Source organism: Saccostrea cucullata, unplaced genomic scaffold, assembly GCF_032062105.1.
Source record: "Saccostrea cucullata isolate Sc308-1 unplaced genomic scaffold, CSIRO_AGI_Scuc_v1 ctg3864, whole genome shotgun sequence".
NCBI lineage: Eukaryota > Metazoa > Mollusca > Bivalvia > Ostreida > Ostreidae > Saccostrea > Saccostrea cuccullata.
In genome coordinates, this window is record NW_026937511.1 from 5,278 (window position 1) to 25,668 (window position 20,391).

Genomic DNA, 20,391 nt, shown 5'->3' on the forward strand with positions numbered 1-20,391 from the left:
GAGATATTGTTCTTGCAGACAGGGGCTGTGACATCCATGAGAGTGTGGGACTTGTGTGTGCTGAAGTGAAAATCCCAAATTTTACGAAGGGAAAAACTCAACTTTCTGCCAGAAAAATTGAAAACACTCGCAAATTGCCCATGTAAGTATCCATGTTGAGAGAGTTATTGGACTATTGCGAAATAAGTGTATGATAGTTTCCGATACTATGCCAGTTGACTTTTTAGTGACTTCTGAAGAAAACCAGGTTCCAGTGGTAGACAAAATTGTTACAGTATGCTGTGGACTTACAAACTTATGCCAATCTGTAATTCCATTTAACTAATGTATACTGTATCGCAGTGTGTGTTTTTGAATTGGAGTGATGTGGAATAAATCCAATGTTGTTGATAAACCTGAAACTGCATGCCATTCATTAACATGATAATGCTTGTTTTTGCATTTCTTTATATGTGAGATAAATTTCTCTGATTTCCCTGAATATGATTGAGATTTGCTATGTTTAGATAATATTAATGGTAAATCACAAATTTAATCATTAGTAAGGACACACTATACTCAAAATGACTTGCTTAGAAAAATGCGACGTGTTTTAGAAATTTGAAAATCTGTACAGAATGTTTCAAGTTGACAATTTTATGCACAACAATCACATGACACCACTGCATCAGGAGAGGCTTCGAAGTGCGGGAAGTTTGGATTTAATACAAGTCCACTTTTTTCACATTTAAAATTCTAATGGTTTTTTTCCATCTCCTTGCTGTAATATTCCCGAGCTAATTCCTCATGATTACATCCCCAGCGAGTTGCATTTGTGGAGAATTTTATTGTGGTTGGGTGGCAAATGGCATTTACCAAACTCTTTGATGGATTGTCTATGGATGTAACACACACGCTCTTCATTCGAGAAGCTGTAATCCTCCCTGTTCATATATGATGCCATGTTTTGTTGCTAGACTGATCTCTTGTTTCTTCTTCAGTAAACTTGCACTGCTCCTCTAACACACAAGGATGCAAATATATCTTCACATTTGGCCAAACACTTATCCTTTGATAATTTCTCATATTCTTCACTGTATAGTTCTGAGAGTAGAGTTGGGAAGGCTTCTTCAGTGCACTTTGGTACATATGCATTTGAGAACTCCTCCTTCACAGTTAGAATGACTGATTTAGTGTTATTGCTGAGGACTTTCCTAAGAAATGTAGAGATTTGGCCTTCAGTAGGCGGTGGAACATCTGGAAGCATTATCCCTCCTGCTCGTCTAGGGGTGTTTCTAGTAGTTATGTTGTCCTCCAGCGTTTTCTTCATTGCCTTTGCTGACTGAAAGTTTATGTCTTTAATAGGTTTATACTGCACTTTCTGCAAGCCGGATGGGGGTTTCCAATATGCAGGTTCTTCTGTCACAGTCTTTGAGTTTTTGATTTTCACTGCTGCGTCGATAAAATAGTAGGGCACCAACATGGCTACAGGCCTCTCAAAGTCCAGCCATGCAGTTACAATGTGCAGTTTCTATGGTTCCACATTTCACGGCTATTACTCATGGTTTCAGAGGGGGGTCATTCATTCTCTGTAAATGACGAACCTGATAAGAAGATATTTTTGAATATTATAAATATTTTGTATAAATTTTAGACATTTCATTGCTCAGCAAAGGTAATTAATATAAATAATAAAATAACTAACTTCACAATAAATATATTGCTTATTTATCTTTAAAAATGACATGAATCATGTATATACATAATACTAGTACATGTATATAGAAAAAAACCACCCAGGTCATATACATTATACTGTTGCTATATTACAGTTTGTTTACAGATGTTGCTTGGATATGCATCATATATTTTCCTTTTTTTTTCAAAATCAATATAAATCTGGTCTACTGCAGATAATTTGTCCATAAGAATTCTAAGTTTTTTTCTTAACATAATTCTAGCATACTCAATGTTTAATAGATTAAGTTTAGTTAATTAAAAAAACAACAACATGTAATTGTAGCTTACTTTGGCAAGCAGAAGATGTTTACAGTTGATTACTGAATGGCAAACATCTGTAACCCAGCCACAAACAAACTGGTTGTAAGCCTCCAATGATTTGTAAGCTTTGAAGTCTTCAAATGTATATGCACTTTTGCTATAAACCAAATAGTTCACTATGTCCGGATACGTAATATCTGGAAAATTGTCCCTCTCCCTCGACCACTCTTTGTTAGAAACCTCGTACGGGTCTTTCCCATCGACTAATTTAAGTTTTTCGTTATATCTTTCTCTTGAAACATAATCCAACGAGTCTGTGTACTTTAACTTTCCTGTTTTCTCTTTCGTTTTGGTTATGGAGGTCATAGCGTCACAGTTATTTATAAATATAACATGTGATTCTCTTTTACACGCGTCAGTCTTGACCCACAAAATGGCGGACAGGCGTAAATGCCCGTATGTATACAAAGGGAGTGAAAACTCTCCAGGTATGGTACTCATAACCACAACCAAGTCCCATATCTCATTTTTCTTCTATGATTGATAATACATCGGGATCGTTTTACTAGTCATTTTGACGCTTTATTTTTGACGTCAAATTTGACGTCACGTAAAACGTTCAATTGAAATCGCAAGAGTTATCTCCCCCAGTGTGTTGTACGTCTTTAAAACTTCTAAATCGTAAATTTAAATAACATTAACTTACCGGACAGACCTGTTCTCCAACGACTGTAATCCCCCACAGGACCTAAAAAATAAGATAAAAAAAGTATCAGAATGAATAAAGCAAAATTAGTTAGAAAGTTTCGATAGCTTCATTTACAATATGAACTACTACCTATACACTGTAGTATATCTATATCTATGAAATTAGAGGACACAAGTATCTGTATTTTGTGATTTGATGCTCGCTTTATTCCTCAAGTTGACACAGGTATATTCGCAAACGATCCCCCACCCCCTCTCCCCTCTCAAAAATGAACAGTAAAGGAACGGGGAATGCAAGATGAAAGATTTGTTTAGAATGTCTCTTCCTTGCATTGTAAATATCCTATTTTATTTCATTGTCAGGTGTAGAAAGCATTAATTCATCACCTATATAAATTGATTATAAAATGCCGGCAGAACAAAAGCAAGTATTTTATTTTTTTTTTGTTTTGTTTTGAACACTTCAATTACAAATAGATAAGTACTTAAGTACTTAAAACGTAAATGAATAAATTCCACATAATGCTCTAAAAAAGTGCTTTATATGTACAGTTATAAACTCGTTTAATACAAATACGGATATTGCAAATTCACGGATACAGCAATGTTATCTAAGATCTCCAGCTGTATACAAACAATGTAAAAACAAATTTATTACACAGATATATTTAACGAATTACGAATATAGCGAAGAAGTTTTACAAGTTCCTGTGACTTCTTTATTGCCGAGTTTCACTGTATTTACATTAAGTACGAACACTAGTCATGTTTCTTACAATTTTTTCTGCAAATATGTACATGTATAACCATATGATTATTTTGTTTAAATTGAGTTGTTTAGTGATGGACGATATATCTCTGTACAATGTGAAAAGTTTCACTAATACCATACAATGATGAAGGGATTGTTCCCTTTCTTTCCATAGATTTAGCTATAGTATAGTTTAGGAAACTTTATATCCTTTTTGCTCTGCTTGATACATATTTTTGCTAATTTTTACTGATTTATCGCTCAACGATTCGTACATATTCCACACGTTAAACTGCGTATGATTCTAAGAACTTGTCATTTTACTTTTTCCATCATTCGTTCAATATTATATTCAACTGTATTTCTGTAGCTCCCTGGTCAGAAAAAAAATGGCTGACCAGAGAGCTACAGTATCATCCATATAACTAAACGTATATTGTTCAGAAAAAGGCGTGCTGTGTTTATGCCCCTGGGTGGAAAGAATCTGGGGGATATATTGGTTTTATTCTCTTTCACTCTGTCTGTTGTCAACATTGACCTAACCCATAACAATTGACTGGGTGTTGCTAAGGTTTTCAAGTTTCACAGATGTGCACTTATGACAAGACCTTTCTTCATGTACTTACTTTTACAAAAATACTGCACGTACTTTAACTTTGGCAAAAAATTGTTGAACATTTTGAGCTAGGGCTTTCATCCTTCACATATGTATTCAATGTGATAAGATCTTTCATTCGATTTAAATATTTCTTATCTGTTGACATTTTCTCAAAAGATTGAACCACTTTTTTCAAAAACATAAAAATTGGTCATACATTTCAAACAGTTGGAACTAGGGCTTTCATATATCACAGGCGTATTCTTTTCAACAAGACCTACCTTTACGTACCAGAACTTTTGACCTTTTAACCTATACAGTGAAACTTCTCCAAACCGGCCTCCTGGAAACCGGTTCTCCCTGAACTTCGGCCCAATTTATAAGTCCCGGCAAAATTAATAACATTTCTTTACACATAAACTCTCATAAAACCGGCAACCCCTGAAAACTGGACACCGGCAACTTTTCCACGACAAAAGTTAAGAAACAGAAAATTTCCCCTCATTATACCGGCCACTTTTTGATTGCAAAAAAAATAATTGTCATTAGCCAGGTGGGTAATAATGACCGGCCGGGGTAGTGAAAAATAGTGTACCCACGAGAAGCCAGAGGTGTGAAAAACTGAATATGGCCTCATAGGGTTTTCTATTGTTAAGCCGTCTTGAAGGGGCACTCATCATGCCAGACTAGGTCAATGGCCGGTCTAAACTGTGTACATATAATTAACATCAATTAGACTTGAATTAATAAAATATCAAGCAAGTAATAGATTTAAATCACAATATGAATCAACAAATTATCACACGCCATATTGCATCATCTTTTTAAATATACATTAGCGGCTTTAAAATTATGCACTGTTAAAATGCTGTATGGTACGAAAGCAAAAATGAGCCCATTTTCGTAGGTAGAAATTTTTTTTTTCGCGTTTTAACGCGGAAAATTTCGCAAAGAAACGCGTAACTTTCGCGTTAAAACGCGAAATTTTTGCGAATAAACGCGTAACTTTAGCGTTAAAACGCGAAACTTTCGCAAATAAACGCGTAACTTTTGCGTTATAACGTGAAACTTTCGCGAATAAACGCATAACTTTCGCGTAATAACGCGAAACTTTCGAGTTATAACGCGAAACTTTCGCGAATAAACGCGAAACTTTCTCGTAATAACGCGAATCTTTTGTGTAATAACGTGAAACTTTCGCGAATAAACCGTAACTTTCGCGTAATAACTCGAAATTTTTGCAAATAAACGCGTTACTTTCGCGTTATAACGCGAAATGTTTGCTGTTAAACAAAGACATTTTCTTAAGTCTTAACCTTCTTTTGATTTTGTGACCTTGTTAATTCAATTAAAAGAAAAGCAAAAGGCTATCTTGATCTTGAACCATCACAAGCTACAATTTTAAGTTTGCTATTGAATCCGTATTAATACTGTCACATTTTAACTTTCTCTAATCTGTTCAAACCATTCAAAGTTAATGCGAGTTTCTCAAATGTTAAACTTCATGATTTTGAATTATGGGAAAAACCAACCCTTTCAGACATCAATGTTATACACTGTCGAGAAAGCTTGAAAAAAATTGTTGAGATTAAGATGGCAGATTATTGACAAAATAAGATATATTTGTCAATTGTTACCAACCACGTGGATGAAAACTGGAGGGCAAATTTTCATTTGTTTCGTTTAGATTCATTGAAGAAATAAGACATCGTATATTGAGGTCGCGCCACGTGGTCATTCCTTTACTTCTGAAAACATTCACAATTAATTCAAAGTGTAAAAATCTTTGCTGCATTTCTAAATAGTTTTGATTAATTGCGCTAAACCACGAACTTTTCAATAACCCCTTGGATATATAAATATTGTAGAAAAATTAAGAAAAGTAGACCCTCCTCCTCGATCAATTAGTAATTATATTTAACACTTAAACACATCATACATATGTATGACACGTTAATCCCATGAAATTACGCATTATTTAATCACTTTTAAAAAAATAGTGAATGACATTACTGAAAAGAAAAAAAAGACAGCTGGAGAAAGTATCAAGTGGAGATTTTTCTTCAATAATGCAATCAGTCTAGAGAAATTCTCTTGAATTTATCAACTGAAAAACATGAACAAGAAAGTAATGTTCATTCTATTAATTGGTAGTGTTTTGAAATAAAAAAAATCTGATGACTTCTTTTATTATTTTTCCGGACATATCTACTGAGGAAATGATATCTTATTAATAAAATTCATGAAAGTTCCTGTCATCGTTCGTGTTCTTCTCTGTCAGTGAAGATCAAGGTTCCTGAAAAACGTTACTATACGTGTATGCATAGAATTTCGCTGTATATCGTACATGCATATCGTTTTAAAGCGAAACACCACCGGAAAGGGTTATTTTCCTCACAATTCATTTTAAAGAGGCTGGGTGGTCGTGGCCATTTTTAGACTATTTTGGTCACCATTAGAAGAAGAGCTTCATATAAAGATATAATAAACTGATCAGATTTTAAAACTAAAATTTATGAAATTTTTCTTTGCCAAATGATAATTGACAGTTAAAGATTTCATGTCCCAAAATTGATGTTAAATCTGATGGTTAATTAAAAATTAATAAGTTAATCCACTAGCCTCCTTAAATATTTAAAATAATAATAGGGATTAAAGTTTAACTTATGGAGAACTCGCATAAATGAACAGCGCTGAAAAAGGCCACATATGATGGTAAAAATGGATTCCATGGGACGAAAACTTAAAATTATTGCTTGTGTTAGTCCAAACTCAAAATAGCCTTTTCCTTATCATATCATTGTATAATGGACATAAATAAATGTCAAAAATCAAAGGAAAGTTGTGACTTAAGCAAATGCTTTAATTACGCGTTAATTCGCGAAATTGCCGCGTTTATTCGCGAAAGCTTCGCGTTTTAACGCGAAAGTTTCGCGTTTATTTGCGAATGTTCCGCATTGTTATCGCGAAAGTTTTACGTTTATTCACGAAAGTTATTTCGTTCTACTAGGGGGTCATGGGGCCACCTTTGGGCTTCCAGGTAGGGAACGAAGCCCTCGGAAGCTCCTGCCTTTTCGTGTAAAGCAATGTAAAGACATAGTGGCATTGGTAAGTTATGTATCAAAGTATGATAATAAGAATATTAGTCATATCCTACTTTCAAAATTTCTAAGAGGGGGAGGGGGGCTCACACAAAGGCTTCATACCCGCTTGTAATATCAAGCACTTGTCAAGTTGAATGAGCGGACTTCAAAATCACAGGTATACTAAAATCAGAACCTAAAACACTGCGGCTTGTAAAAATAACTTTTTTGATATGATTTTTATTAACTAGAATGTATTCTTAAGTATTTTATATGTAAGCATGAAAGAATTCTCATGAATCAGCAAAATTAAATCATATAAAAGCCAGCGATTTGACAAATCTTACAACAGTCCTATGTGTTAAACAAGAAATTGAATATAGTACAGACCCTGAGACGTGCTACTACCCCACACGCTTGCTGCACGAACTGTGCACGAACGCTGCACGGTTTACACGAAACGCTACACGGTTTGCACGAAACGCTACACGGTTTACATGAAACGCTTTGCACGAAAGGCTGCACGGTTTACACGAAAGGCTGCACGAAACGCTTTGTACACGTTTCTCACACGCTTTGTGCACGATTCTCGCACGTTTTGGCCTCGGTTTGGATTTTTCCACTCGGAATATCTTTGGCATTATTACAGTTTTACCATTAATTCAAAGGAAATCTTTCACAAAGCCACATTAAGCAGCTGTTTAAATTAAAATTTATACACTTGTCTTATATAAACCGATGGAAATATTTAATACTCTGACAGCTGTAATTAATTGATAAATAATTGTTAGTTCGAATTTATTCATTTATTTATCCAACTGTTTAAAAACGAAATGCCGATATCATGAATGACTATTTAAAAAAATACAATTTTTATTTACAGGTATTAGTATTTCATTTCGATGTAATATTTTTACAAGTATAATTCAATAAATTAAACACAAATTCGATTTCTTACCGCAGGAATATAAAGTCATTGATTTTTAAAATAATGATTATATTATGTTTGATGTCCGTAGGCGGATTATTTTTCGTGATTTTGATTTTAAATTAGTAATAAAATTTGTCTACATACTCTACTAACGATTATTGATACATTTTTAAAGATTTTTTTTTATTTTACGCAAGCATTATCAATAGGAGGGAAACCGGTAAGGTAAAGGGGGGATTAATGTGATCTATTAATCCATTCTATTCTCTTTCTCTTTTTACATGAAGCTTATCAAATAACACCAGTATACCCATCATACTGTAAAATCCTTCATTTCAAAACAGGACTAAACGTATGTATATATGTGTAAATTTATTAATCGCGGCATTTGACTATACATTGTACATACATTATAAATCGATATTAACACCGGCATTCAGGTATATTACAAGAAAACTGAAATATCTTAGATGAAATAAAAAGTACGTGATTTATAAAACAAATAATATACAATTATTCATGATTTACTCCTAAGCCTTTCTTACATGATATTCATGAAAAGACTACCAAATCAGTTCTGTTTATTTTACTGTTTACGGCTAGAAATTCGGATTTAAAAACTGGGAGACTTATTGTTCACAGAACAATAAGAGGTCTTTCCACCTTTTAAAATTTCTTATAGTTTTATATTTTACTCTCTTATTTAATTTTAAGGGAAATGGCTTAAAAAAGACAATGAAAATTAAAAAAAAAATGGAATGACCTTGACCTTTGTCCTTGAGAAATGTTCAAGGTCAAATGTCAAGAGTCACATTTCAATTGACCCCATGCCTCTACGACTTTTAGTTTTATGGTTATAAGTTTAAATATTAAGTGCAAAGAAGTTAAAGGGCAATAACTCATATAAGGGGTCATTAGATCATTTAGTACTTATACAATGAAGGTGTGTCTAAAGACCCTTAAGATATTAGTGAAGGTTTCATGCCTCTACCGTCTACGGTTTTGAAGTAGTACCGATAACAATGTCTTTTGCATAAGGGGCAATAACTTTTGATCCGGTCAGTCTTGGGGAACAAGAACGAAATCTTTGAAATAGTTTTAGGAGTACATATTAATCATGCAAAGACTGATTGCATATGTTAAAAGACAAAAGAGAAATAAAAAGAGCTTAATTTCTCATTTTTGGAATGACCCTGACCTTTGACCTTAAAGAAATATTCAAGGTCAAAGGTCAAATGTCACAATGCAATTGACCCCATGCTTCTACCATTTATAGTTTTCAAGATACAAGGTTTAATAGTAAGTATAAAGTGGTTAAAGGGCAATAACTCATATAAGGGGTCATCAGATTCTTATGCACTTATAGAGTGAAGTTAGGTCTAAAGACCCTAAAGACATTAGAAAAGGTTTGGTGTGTCTAGGGTCTACAGTTTCGGAGGAGTAGCGATAACAAGATTTTTCGCACAAGGGGCAATAACTTTTAAAAGGTTTAATCTTAGGGGACAAGAATGAAATCTTTGAAACAGTTTTAAGAGTACATATTAATGATGCATAGACATTAAGTATATGTTGAAACACAAAAGAGATACAAAACGAGCTAATTTTCTCATTTTTGAAATGACCTTGACCTTTGACCTTTACATGAATTTTAAGGTCAAAGGTCAATAAATCTTATGCAGTTGGTCCCATGTCTCTACAAATTCTGGTTTTGAAAATTTTTAATTATTTGTAAAATTCAAAAAGTTTCAGGGGCAATAACTCATTGAAGGGGTCACTGAATACTTTCGCAATGAATAGATTGAAGAGTCCCCTTAATTAGTCGAAGACATTCGTAAAGGTTTCATACCTCTGCGGTTTATGGTTTCTGAGGAGTAGCGATAACAAGCATTTCTTGCGAAAGGGGCAATAACTTTAAAAGCGGTCAAGGTTCATTTACGCAGGGTCAACTGCAAACATCTTTTACGGAGTACATTCCTATGAACTATAAATCTTTTCGATATATCTTCAAAAAAAAAAACCATGCGGCGGAAAAATAATAAAAAAAAGAACTAGGAGACTTATTGTTCACAAAACAATAAGAGGTCTTTCCACCTTTTTAAATTTCTTATAGTTTTATATTTAACTCTCCAATTTAATTTTAAGGGAAATGGCTTAAAAAAAGAAAATGAAAATTTAAAAAAAAAAAATTGAAATGACCTTGACTTTTGACCTTGATCAGATCTTCAAGGTCAAAGGTCAAGGGTCACATTGCAATTGACCCCATGACCTCTACGACTTTTAGTTCTACAGTTATAAGGTTAAATATTAAATGCAAAGAAGTTAAAGGGCAATAACTCATATAAAGGGTCATTAAATCCTTTAGTACTTATACAATGAAGGTGTGCCTAATGACCCTTAAGACATTAGTGAAGAGTTCATGCCTCTACGGTCTACAGTTTTGAAGTTGTAGCGATAACAATGTTTTTTGCATAAGGGGCAATAACTTTTGATAGGGTCAATCTTGGGGAACAAAAATGAAATCTTTGAAATAGTTTTAAGAGTACATATTAATGATGCAGAGACTGTTTGCATATGTTAAAAGACAAAAGAGATAAAAAAAAAGACCTTAATTTCTAATTTTTGGAATGACCTTCACCTTTGACCTTGACAAAATATTCAAGGTCAAAGGTCAAGGGTCACAATGCAATTGACCCCATGCTTCTACCATTTATAGTTTTCAAGATACAAGGTTTAATAGTAAGTATAAAGAAGTTAAAGGGCAATAACTCATATAAGGTGTCATCAGATTCTTTGCACTTATACAGTGAAGTTAGGTCTAAAGACCCTTAAGATATTAGTGAAGGTTTGGTGTAGCTAGGGTCTACAGTTTCGGAGGAGTAGCGATAACAAGGTTTTTCGCACAAGGGGCAATAACTTTTAAAAGGTTTTTTCTTACGGGACAAGAATGAAATCTTTGAAACAGTTTTAAGAGTACATACTAATGATGCATTGACCTTAAGTATATGTTGAAAGACAAAAGAGATACAAAAAAAGCTAATTTTCTCATTTTTGGAATGACCTTGACCTTTGACCTTAACATGAATTTTAAGGTCAAAGGCCAATCAATTTTATGCAGTTGGTCCCATGTCTCTATGAATTCTTGTTTTGAAATTTTTGAATTATTTGTAAAATTCAAAAAGATTCAGGGGCAATAACTCATTGAAGGGGTCACCGAATACTTTCACAATGAATAGATTGAAGAGTTCCCAAAATTAGTCGAAGACATTCGTAAAGGTTTCATACCTCTGCGGTTTACGGTTTCTGAGGAGTAGGATAACAAGCATTTCTTGCGAAAGGGGCAATAACTTTGAAAGCGGTCGAGGTTCATTTACGCAGGGTCAACTGCAAACATCTTTTACGAAGTACATTCTTATAGACTATAAATCTTTTCGATAAATCTTGAAACAAAAAATCACACGGCGGAAAAATAATAAAAAAGGAAAAGAAGAAACAGAAGGAAATTAATAGGTCTTTCCACAGAAAGGTGGAAAGACCTAACTAGTAAACTAATTGTTCAGAGAACAATAAGACGTCTTTCCACCTGTTTAAGTGTTTCAATATCATTTGGGCTGAAAAAAGTAGAAAAAAAGCAAGAAAATAAATAAAACAGCAAAATTTCTCATTTCAGGTAAACTAATTGCATTACAGATATAAAAAATAAATGAAACAAAAAAACAGCAAAATTCTCATTTCTGTACTAGGATTTTAGATAGGGCTCGGAGTTGTTATAAATGTACCGTAAACAGACGAGTCGACTCGGGGATAACCACGGATTCATTGACTACGAAAAGAGAGCACGTTAAAACACTGTAACACGCTCCTAGGTGTATATATGAGCTTGAATGAGATTGTTTTCGAGTTAAGATGTAAGGGGTAGGGTCTAATTAAAATTATGATATACCTATTAATATGAATAACATGCATTTGATCTGCGCATCAAGACGGAAGCGTAAGTGGAAACGTCGTGAAATTTGTCCCATGTGTACCTGCATCATATGTGCATTATACATGATTTGAGTTGTTTTATGTTTGAAATGGATGGCGATAAATTATTTAAGAGCATGTGAAAAACATAAGCGAGAGATGCAAGGCAGTTTGTATTTATGGAAAAGGAGAACAGAGAATCGGGTTCGGGTTTTAACATTCCTTACCGAAATAGGCAAGAAATTCAAAGTAAGTAGCATAAATAAAATTCCAAACATGTAATTCTAGATGGGAAACACAGGGAAGAAACGTGTATTTCTTTTTACTCTCCTGAAAGTCGCTATTTCTTGGGATTATGTTATTCTAGAAAAAAAAACCAAATTTCAAATGAAATCAAGATTCATTCAATTAATATTAAATCCAAATAAAATTGAACTAAATTCCATACACTAAAGAAAGCAAGAATACTTGGTATTAAAATGTCGTAATAGAGCAGGAGAATCGAATGATATTAACAAAAATTGCAGAAATAGCCAATACGGGCTTTAATTAATTTTTATGCTCAGCAATAACTAAATTTCAGACAGAAAAAAAATGCAGATTTTGCCGATTTTCACTAGTATTTCATTATATTTCAGAGACTAACCTTAAAACTCTCAGGACAATTTCTTTAAGTTCTCTTCTTGCTTTTACTCCGAATCTTATGTCGATATATCGTATCGTTAGACTTTTAGACATTTTTTCTATGCTGCTGTTGATTTTTTTTTTTTAAGAAAGGAAGGGGGGGGAGTGGTTATAAGCATTTGTAAGAGTAAGGGTTGCAAATACCTCAACGACCTTAAGCTTGATTGTGACCTTTGGGTCAATAGGGGGTCAAAGGTCAAGGTCATTTATCAAGGTCAAAGGTCAAGGTCATCCATAAAAAAAAAAAAGAAAGAGTGAGAGATAAACTTGAGATTAACACTTGAAGATGAATCTAGATAAAGGTAATGAATATTTCTTTATTACTTTTTGAGTTAGGGGTCAAGGTCAAAGGTCAAGGTCAAATATCAAGGTCAAGGTCATTTGGATTTTTTAAAAATAGCTTAATCGACAATTTCTCTAGTATTCCAATGACCCTGACCTTTGACCTTGACCTATACTTCATGGTCAAAGGTCAAAAGATCTCATGCAGTTGGGCCCATGTCTTTACGACTTGTCGTTAAGAAGTGTTTAGTTCTTCGTAAACATCATCAACTGGCAGGGGCAATAACTACTTAAAATGGTTTACGAATTCTTTTGCACTAATGGAATAAGAAGTGTTCCAAATTAGTAGCAGACATTGTTGAAGGTTTTGTACCTCTACAGTTTACGGTTTCGGAGGAGTAGCGATAACAAGGGTTTACACTGAAGGGGGCACTAACTTTTAGAGGGGTCAATCTTAGGGGACAAGAATGAAATCTCTAAAATGGTTTTAAGAGTACATATTGAAGATGCAAAGATGTTTAGAATTTCGTTAAGAACAAAAGAGCTATTAAAAATGCTTAATTTTACAGATTTTGAATGACCTTGACCTTTGACCTTGACCTAGATTTTAAGGTCAAAGGTCAATGAATCTTTTGCAGTTGGTCCCATGTCTATACGCCTTGTCGTTTTAGAAAAGTTCTTGATATTCGTAAACATTACAAACATTCAGGGGCAATAATTTGTTATAAGAGCTTAGGAATCCTTTCGCAATGTTTGATTGGAGAGTCTACTAAATTAGTCGTAAACATTAATTTAGGTTTGGAATCTCTGCGGTTTACAGTTTTGGAGAAGTAGCGATAACAGATATTTCTTGCAAAAGGGGCAATAACTTCGAAAGGGGTCAAAGTTCTAACATAGGGTGTCGTTTTTCGGAATAACTTTTAATATCCAGTATCATGAACTATAAAGTTTTTCGATAAGTCTTTCGGTGTCAAAACATAAGGTGAGAAATAAAATAAAAACCAGAAGCATTTCAAGAGGTCTTTCCACAGAAAGGTGGAAAGACCTAATAACTAGGAGACTTATTGTTCACAGAACAATAAGAGGTCTTTCCACCTTCATTGAATTTCAAGTTTGTTTTATATCTGACTCCTTAAAATTAAATTCCATGAAAAAGAAACCAATGTGGTCTTAAAGCATAGAAAAAATGAAAATTAAAAAAAATTGGAATGACCTTGACCTTTGTCCTTGAGAAATGTTCAAGGTCAAATGTCAAGGGTAACAATGCAATTGGCCCCATGCTTCTACGACTTATAGTTTTCAAGTTATAATGTTTAATAGTAAGTATAAAGAAGTTAAAGGGAAATAATTCATATAAGGGGTCATCAGATCCTTTAGCACTTATACAGTGAAGTTAGGTCTTAAGACATCAGTGAAGGTTTGGTGTCTCTACAGTCTATGGTTTCGAAAGAGTAGCGATTTCAAAGTTTTCGCACAAGGGGCAATAACTTTTAAAAGGGTCAGTCCTATAGGACAAGAATAAAATCTTTAAAAGAGTATTAAGAGTGCAGGTTACAGACAGAAGGTAGATAGTATATGTTGAAGGATATAAGAGCTATTGAAAGAAATTAATTCCTCATGTTTGGAATGTCCTTGACCTTTGACCTTGAAAATAATTTGAAGGTCAAAGGTCAATGAATCTTATGCAGTTGGTCCCAAGTCTCTATCACTTCTTGTTTTGAAAATTTTTAATTATTTCTAAAATTAAAAAAGTTTCAGGGACAATAACTCATTGAAGGGGTCACCGAAAACTTTTGCAATGAATAGATTCCAGAGTCCTCTCAATTAGTCGAAGACTTTAGTGAAGGTTTCATATCTCTATGGTTTACGGTTTCGAAGGAGTAGCGATAACAAGCATTTCTTGAGAAAGGGGCAATAACTTCGAAAGCGGTTAACGATGAAACATGGGGGGTCGTTTTTCGAAATAACTTTTAATATCCAAAATCATGAACTATAAAGTTTTTCGATAAGTCTTTCAAAAGTCCGGGAAGAAAAATAACTAGGAGACTTATTGTTCACAGAACAATAAGAGGTCTTTCCACCTTCTTTGAATTTCAAATTTCTTTTTATCTGACTCCAAAAAATTAAATTCCTTGAAAAAGAAACCAAAACTGTCTTAAAACATAGAAAAAATAAAAATAATAAAAAAAAAGAATGACCTTGACCTTTGACCTTGAAAAAAATATTTTAGGTCAAAGGTCAGGGTCACAATGCAATTGACCCCATGCTTCTATGACTTATAGTTTTTAAATTATAAGGTTTAATAGTATGTACAAAGAAGTTAAAGGGCAATAACTCAAATAAGGGGTCATCAGATCCTTTCTCACTTACACAGTGAAGTTAGGCCTAAAGACCCTAAAGACATTAGTAAAGATTTGGTGGCTCTACTGTCTACGGTTTCGGAGGAGTAGCGATAACAAGGTTTTTCGCACAAGGGGCAATAACTTTTAAATGTGTTCATGTTAGGGGACAAGAATGAAATCTGTGAAACAGTTTTAAAAGTACATATTAATGATGCATAGACATAAAGTATATGTTAAAAGACAAAAGAGATATAAAAAATGCTTAATTTCTCATTTTTGGAATGACCTTGACCTTTGACCTTTATATGAATTTTAAGGTCAAAGGTCAATGAATCTTATGCAGTTGGTCCCATGTCTCTACGACTTGTCGTTTTAAAAAATTTAAATTATTTGTTAAATTCAAAAAGTTTCAGGGGTCACCGAATGTTTTTGAAATGAATAGATTGAAGAGTTCCATTAATTAGTCGAAGACTTTGGTGAAGGTTTCATACCTCTACAGTTGATGGTTTCTGAGGAGTAGCGATAACAAGCATTTCTTGCAAAAGGGGCAATAACTTCGGAAAAGCTGAAGATTCATTTACGCAGGGTCAACTGCAAAAATATTTTATGGAGTACATTCTTATGGACTATAAATCTCTTAGATATATCTTGAAACTCAAAATCACACAGCGGAAAAATAAGAAGAATAAGAAACAGAAGAAAACCAATAGGTCTTTCCATGGAAAGGTGGAAAGACCTAATAATAAACATAAGCATTTCAAGAGGTCTTTCCACAGGAAGGTGGAAAGACCTAATAAACAGAAGAATATCAATAGGTCTTTCCACAGGAAGGTGGAAAGACCTAAAAAAAGATGAAATCCCCTGATTTATAAGTTGTGTGTTGTCACATTTTGTAGCAATCCGGAATTTCTACAACTTGTGTTGGTTTTATTTTTATATTGATTCCACATTTTCCCTTCGTTATTGTTGACACGGTTTGCAGCTTCTTACCATACCTGTTTACCTCGTTCTATGCAACTTGGGCGCACAATGGAGTAAGTTTTATTGTTTGCGATGCTTAATATCCATTATCAAATCTGTACGGTTAAAGATTTTATATGCATTTGGTCATTATTTTGTAAAACATCTTGGTTAATAATAGGGATGTCAAATCAGTCAATTTTTAGTACTCGGTTACTCGGACGTTTCTCCGATCGAGTACCCGGGTACTCGGTAAAAAGTGTAAAAAAAAAAATATGAACAAGTAAATTGATGACTGTAACATGTGTAAAACATTGAAAACTCTTGTAGAAATAAAACCACATGCTTTGATAGGAGGTTTACCAGTAAATGTATTTCTGATGTAACAATGATAAGCACTTCGTGTCCGACGAAATTTAATATAGCATTTTTTTTTTAATATCAGATAAACAGTATTAAACACAAGAAATAAAACCATAAGTGGTTCACACTGTTTTTTTTTTAAATACTTGTTCCGTAAATTGTAACTCTTGGTTGCGTTTGAAGTCCAGGTATCAGTATCAAATTGAACTTGACCTTGAGTTCTCATAAAAGAGAGGATTTAAGATTTTCGCACACTTTTTCAATCCTACATTATACAGTATTTCGGGACGGTATTTTGTAGGTTAGTGCAAAGATGGACATCAGTTCTTAAAAGCCTTTGTCTTTAACCATTTGTATTGGCGTGTAATCAAACAATTAAAACCATATCAACAATCGCACGTGTAATATTTTTCTCTTTTCTGAGAACTTACGGCTTCTCCGAAAATTGACAAAATTATCTAATTTATTTAAACACAATAGACCTTAAACGATATTCAGTGAAAACAAACAACATGAACAAAGCAAATTAAAAATAATGGTAGAAGACAGCCAAAGGTGAAAAGGCCAGGTAGCAGGTACTTGGTCACAATAGTTACTATATAAACACTGCCAATGGCGATAACGGTCATTTAGAGGTGTTGGAAACCCTAATTACTGTATGTACAAGTACAATGAGCATTTTACGTTTTAAAACAGATTGTTTATTGCATTAATAAATAAGCTACGAAATATTCAAAAATATACATCCGAGTAACCGAGTACCAATTTTAGTATTCGATACTCGGATGTTCGATCGAGTACCCGGTTAACCTGGTACTCGTTGACATCCCTAGTTTATAACGTAGTGTGTGGAATCTATTTTTAGATGACATGTGCGAGTTGCACATTTCATGATTTATAACATTTTGTAGGTTTTATGTCTCAATATATGGCATTTTGGTGTTGTATTACACAGTCACATATGTCTCTAATATTCCAGTAATTTTCTCCTAGTCTTAGTATTATTATTTAATGTGAAATGTAGGGATTTATAGCATTGAAATAGTGCGGGAAATTTGAGGGCATGTTGTAAAACATTGATTGTGTAAAGTTCATAGATAATGCATAAATTTAATGGCATGCTGTAAAACGTAGATTGATCAAGTTAATCGAATACATGTCAATTGATTATGCAAGTTTAAGCCTATACTAAGGTTATGAGATAGAGTAATAGTTCTAGTCATTTGTTCTAGTCATTCGTCAGGTTACATTTATTTACTTTTTGGATGAAATGTCAACTATTGTGTTCTCTGTTCTTATTTGATTCATTGTAATGTTTCAGATCTAACCAATATCACCATTTCTATTGTCATCATCTCCACCATTTTCTCACGGAGCAATAAACGGCTAAACTTACTGCTTCACTTGCATTTTTTATTGGAAGAGGGCAATAGGCAGTACAATTAGATTCCATTCTAGCAGAACACAGCGAGATCAGAGATGGGTACAGAAGAGGACAAGGAGGAACGGACAAGGAAATTAACAGAAAAGGGATCAGGACAATATAGTGAAAGGAACTCTTTTTACAGAAACAAGACAGAGAAGGCGTGGGATGATGTTCAGAAAGTTTTGGTAAACCTATATGAAGTGGACGGCAGCACAGTCGACATTATGGAGTCTGACCTTCGCAAGCATTACGACCACTACGTCTCGGTGTGTTCAGATTACATTGAATTTCTCAAAGGGACAAGAACTGATGAGAGTGACAATGAGTTGTGTTTACTTGAAAAAACTTTATCAAACTGCGGAAGGATGTTCAAATCTGCTTTGACGCAGATCAAAATAATCAGGAATGCAGATGCGAAATCTATTGCGAACACCACTGCTGACTCTTCTGCATCACGGGAAACAAAGGTTCAAATTAAGTTGGAAAAAATAAAGGCAAAGGTAAAGTTGGCTGAAGAGGAAGCTGGAATTCAAAAACAGTTGGCAGAAATTAGACATACAAGAGAGGAGGAGAAGTTGAAGGCAGAATTAAATGTTATCAGTTTGAAAAAGGAGGCCATCGAATTAGAAGCGGAAGCAAGGGCTTCATCAATTGGAGAAGATCGGGACAACTCTCCCCCTCCTCCTATGCGATTACCAATGGAAAAGAGTCGTACTGAACGATATGTGGCTGAGCATTTTCATAATCCTATAGTTCATCCTTTACATTATGGACCCTCCAACTCGCCTTACATCAAATCAGACCCCTGTGACCGAGATCCGTTTTGTCGTCATACACCAAACAACGATAACAGTGTGGCATCAGAGCTCACATCTTTCCTCCTAAAGAAAGACCTTTTGATGACAACCATATCCACCATTCTCATTTCTCATTCACAACTCACGCATCCAAATCAAATACCTTTTCATACTCGACTGGAAACCAGAAACCTGTCATCGCTAGAAAGACAGATGTAAAGGTCAATGTAAGTAACAGTCCAGACAAAATGTGTCCACTCTCACCTTACTTAGACGAAGATGGTCTGCTGAGTGTTGGTGGCCGATTAAATCGCCTTCGAGATAGTCTGGGACTTGCATCTACGAATCCTGTCATCATATCTAAGGGAGTCGTAGCAATGCTTCTTGTGAAACATTTTCATGAAAAAACCTTTCACCAGGGCAGGGAATTTACAGAAGGAAAGATACGCTCAAATGGTTTCTGGATTATAGGAGCAAAGAGAATCTTTACATTTCTAATTGGAAAGTGTGTCTTATGTCAGAAACTCAGGGGAAAGATGCTAGAACAAGAGATGTCAGATTTGTGACAGATCGTCTGGTTCCTGGACCGCCCTTCACAGCAGTCGGCGTGGATACCTTTGGGCCATGGGACATCACAACCCGCAAGACACGAGATGGAGCCGCTCAAAGTAAACCTTGGGCAGTCATTTTCACCTGTTTAACGACTCGTGCAGTGCATATCGAGCTAATTGAAGAAATGAGCAGCTCTAGTTTCATAAAGGCTTTGAGGCGAGTAACAGCAGTTAGAGGGCCAATCAAAATCTATAGATCGGATCGAGGAACGAACTTTGTGGGTGCGACGGATCAGATTGGTATCGACTCAATCAATGTGGATGGTCCCCACTTCTCCCACATGGGAGGGGTGTGGGAAAGAATGATCGGCATTACTCGGAGAATTTTAGATGGAATACTAGTTCAACAGAAAGCTAAGACTTTTTCCCATGAAATCCTGTCCACACTGATGTCTGAAGTGTCTGCTGTGATGAATTCCAGACCAATCTCAACTATTTCATCTGACCCAGAGACACCGTTAATACTGAGCCCAAACATTCTCCTCACTTAGAAACAAAGTGAAGATTCCCTTACGTTCTCAGAACAACTCTAACTCAAGGATGTCTATAGAACAGACTGGAAACACGTTCAAGTACTCTCAGATCTCTTTTGGAGGAAGTGGAAGGATACCTACTTGAATGAACTGCAACAACGGAGAAAGTGGCACGACAAGAAACCGAATGTAAAACCCGTTGATGTCGTACTTGTCAAGGATGCAAGCCTCGTTCGTTACCAGTGGCCAATTAGAGTAGTGGAAGAAGCCATAAAGAGTGACGATCAGTTGGTTCGCAAAGCTGTTATCCGAATACATCGCGATGGAAAAAATGTGTTGTATACTAGACCTATCAATGAGCTTGTTTTGTTATTAGATGATTAGTTTGTATGCTTAGTGAATATAGGAGTTTTTAGTTTAGATTGTTATATCTTCAGAT

At 34.6% G+C, this 20,391-nt stretch overlaps 2 protein-coding genes across 2 annotated transcripts; one reads left to right on the forward strand and one right to left on the reverse strand.

Annotated features, from left to right (window-relative positions):
- Positions 1 to 647: 647 nt before the first annotated feature.
- Positions 648 to 2,459, reverse strand: LOC134248304 (uncharacterized). Its single transcript, XM_062730713.1, has 2 exons — positions 2,008 to 2,459; positions 648 to 1,583 (listed from the first exon to the last, which is right to left on the reverse strand). Exon 2 carries the CDS (start codon positions 1,460 to 1,462, stop codon positions 977 to 979), a length of 486 nt encoding a protein of 161 aa, XP_062586697.1. The 5' UTR covers positions 1,463 to 1,583; positions 2,008 to 2,459; the 3' UTR covers positions 648 to 976.
- Positions 2,460 to 16,271: 13,812 nt separating this feature from the next.
- LOC134248303 (uncharacterized) lies at positions 16,272 to 19,087 on the forward strand. The gene is made up of 2 exons (XM_062730712.1): positions 16,272 to 16,356; positions 17,967 to 19,087. Exon 2 carries the CDS (start codon positions 18,125 to 18,127, stop codon positions 19,085 to 19,087), a length of 963 nt encoding a protein of 320 aa, XP_062586696.1. The 5' UTR covers positions 16,272 to 16,356; positions 17,967 to 18,124.
- The last annotated feature ends 1,304 nt before the right edge of the window (positions 19,088 to 20,391 follow it).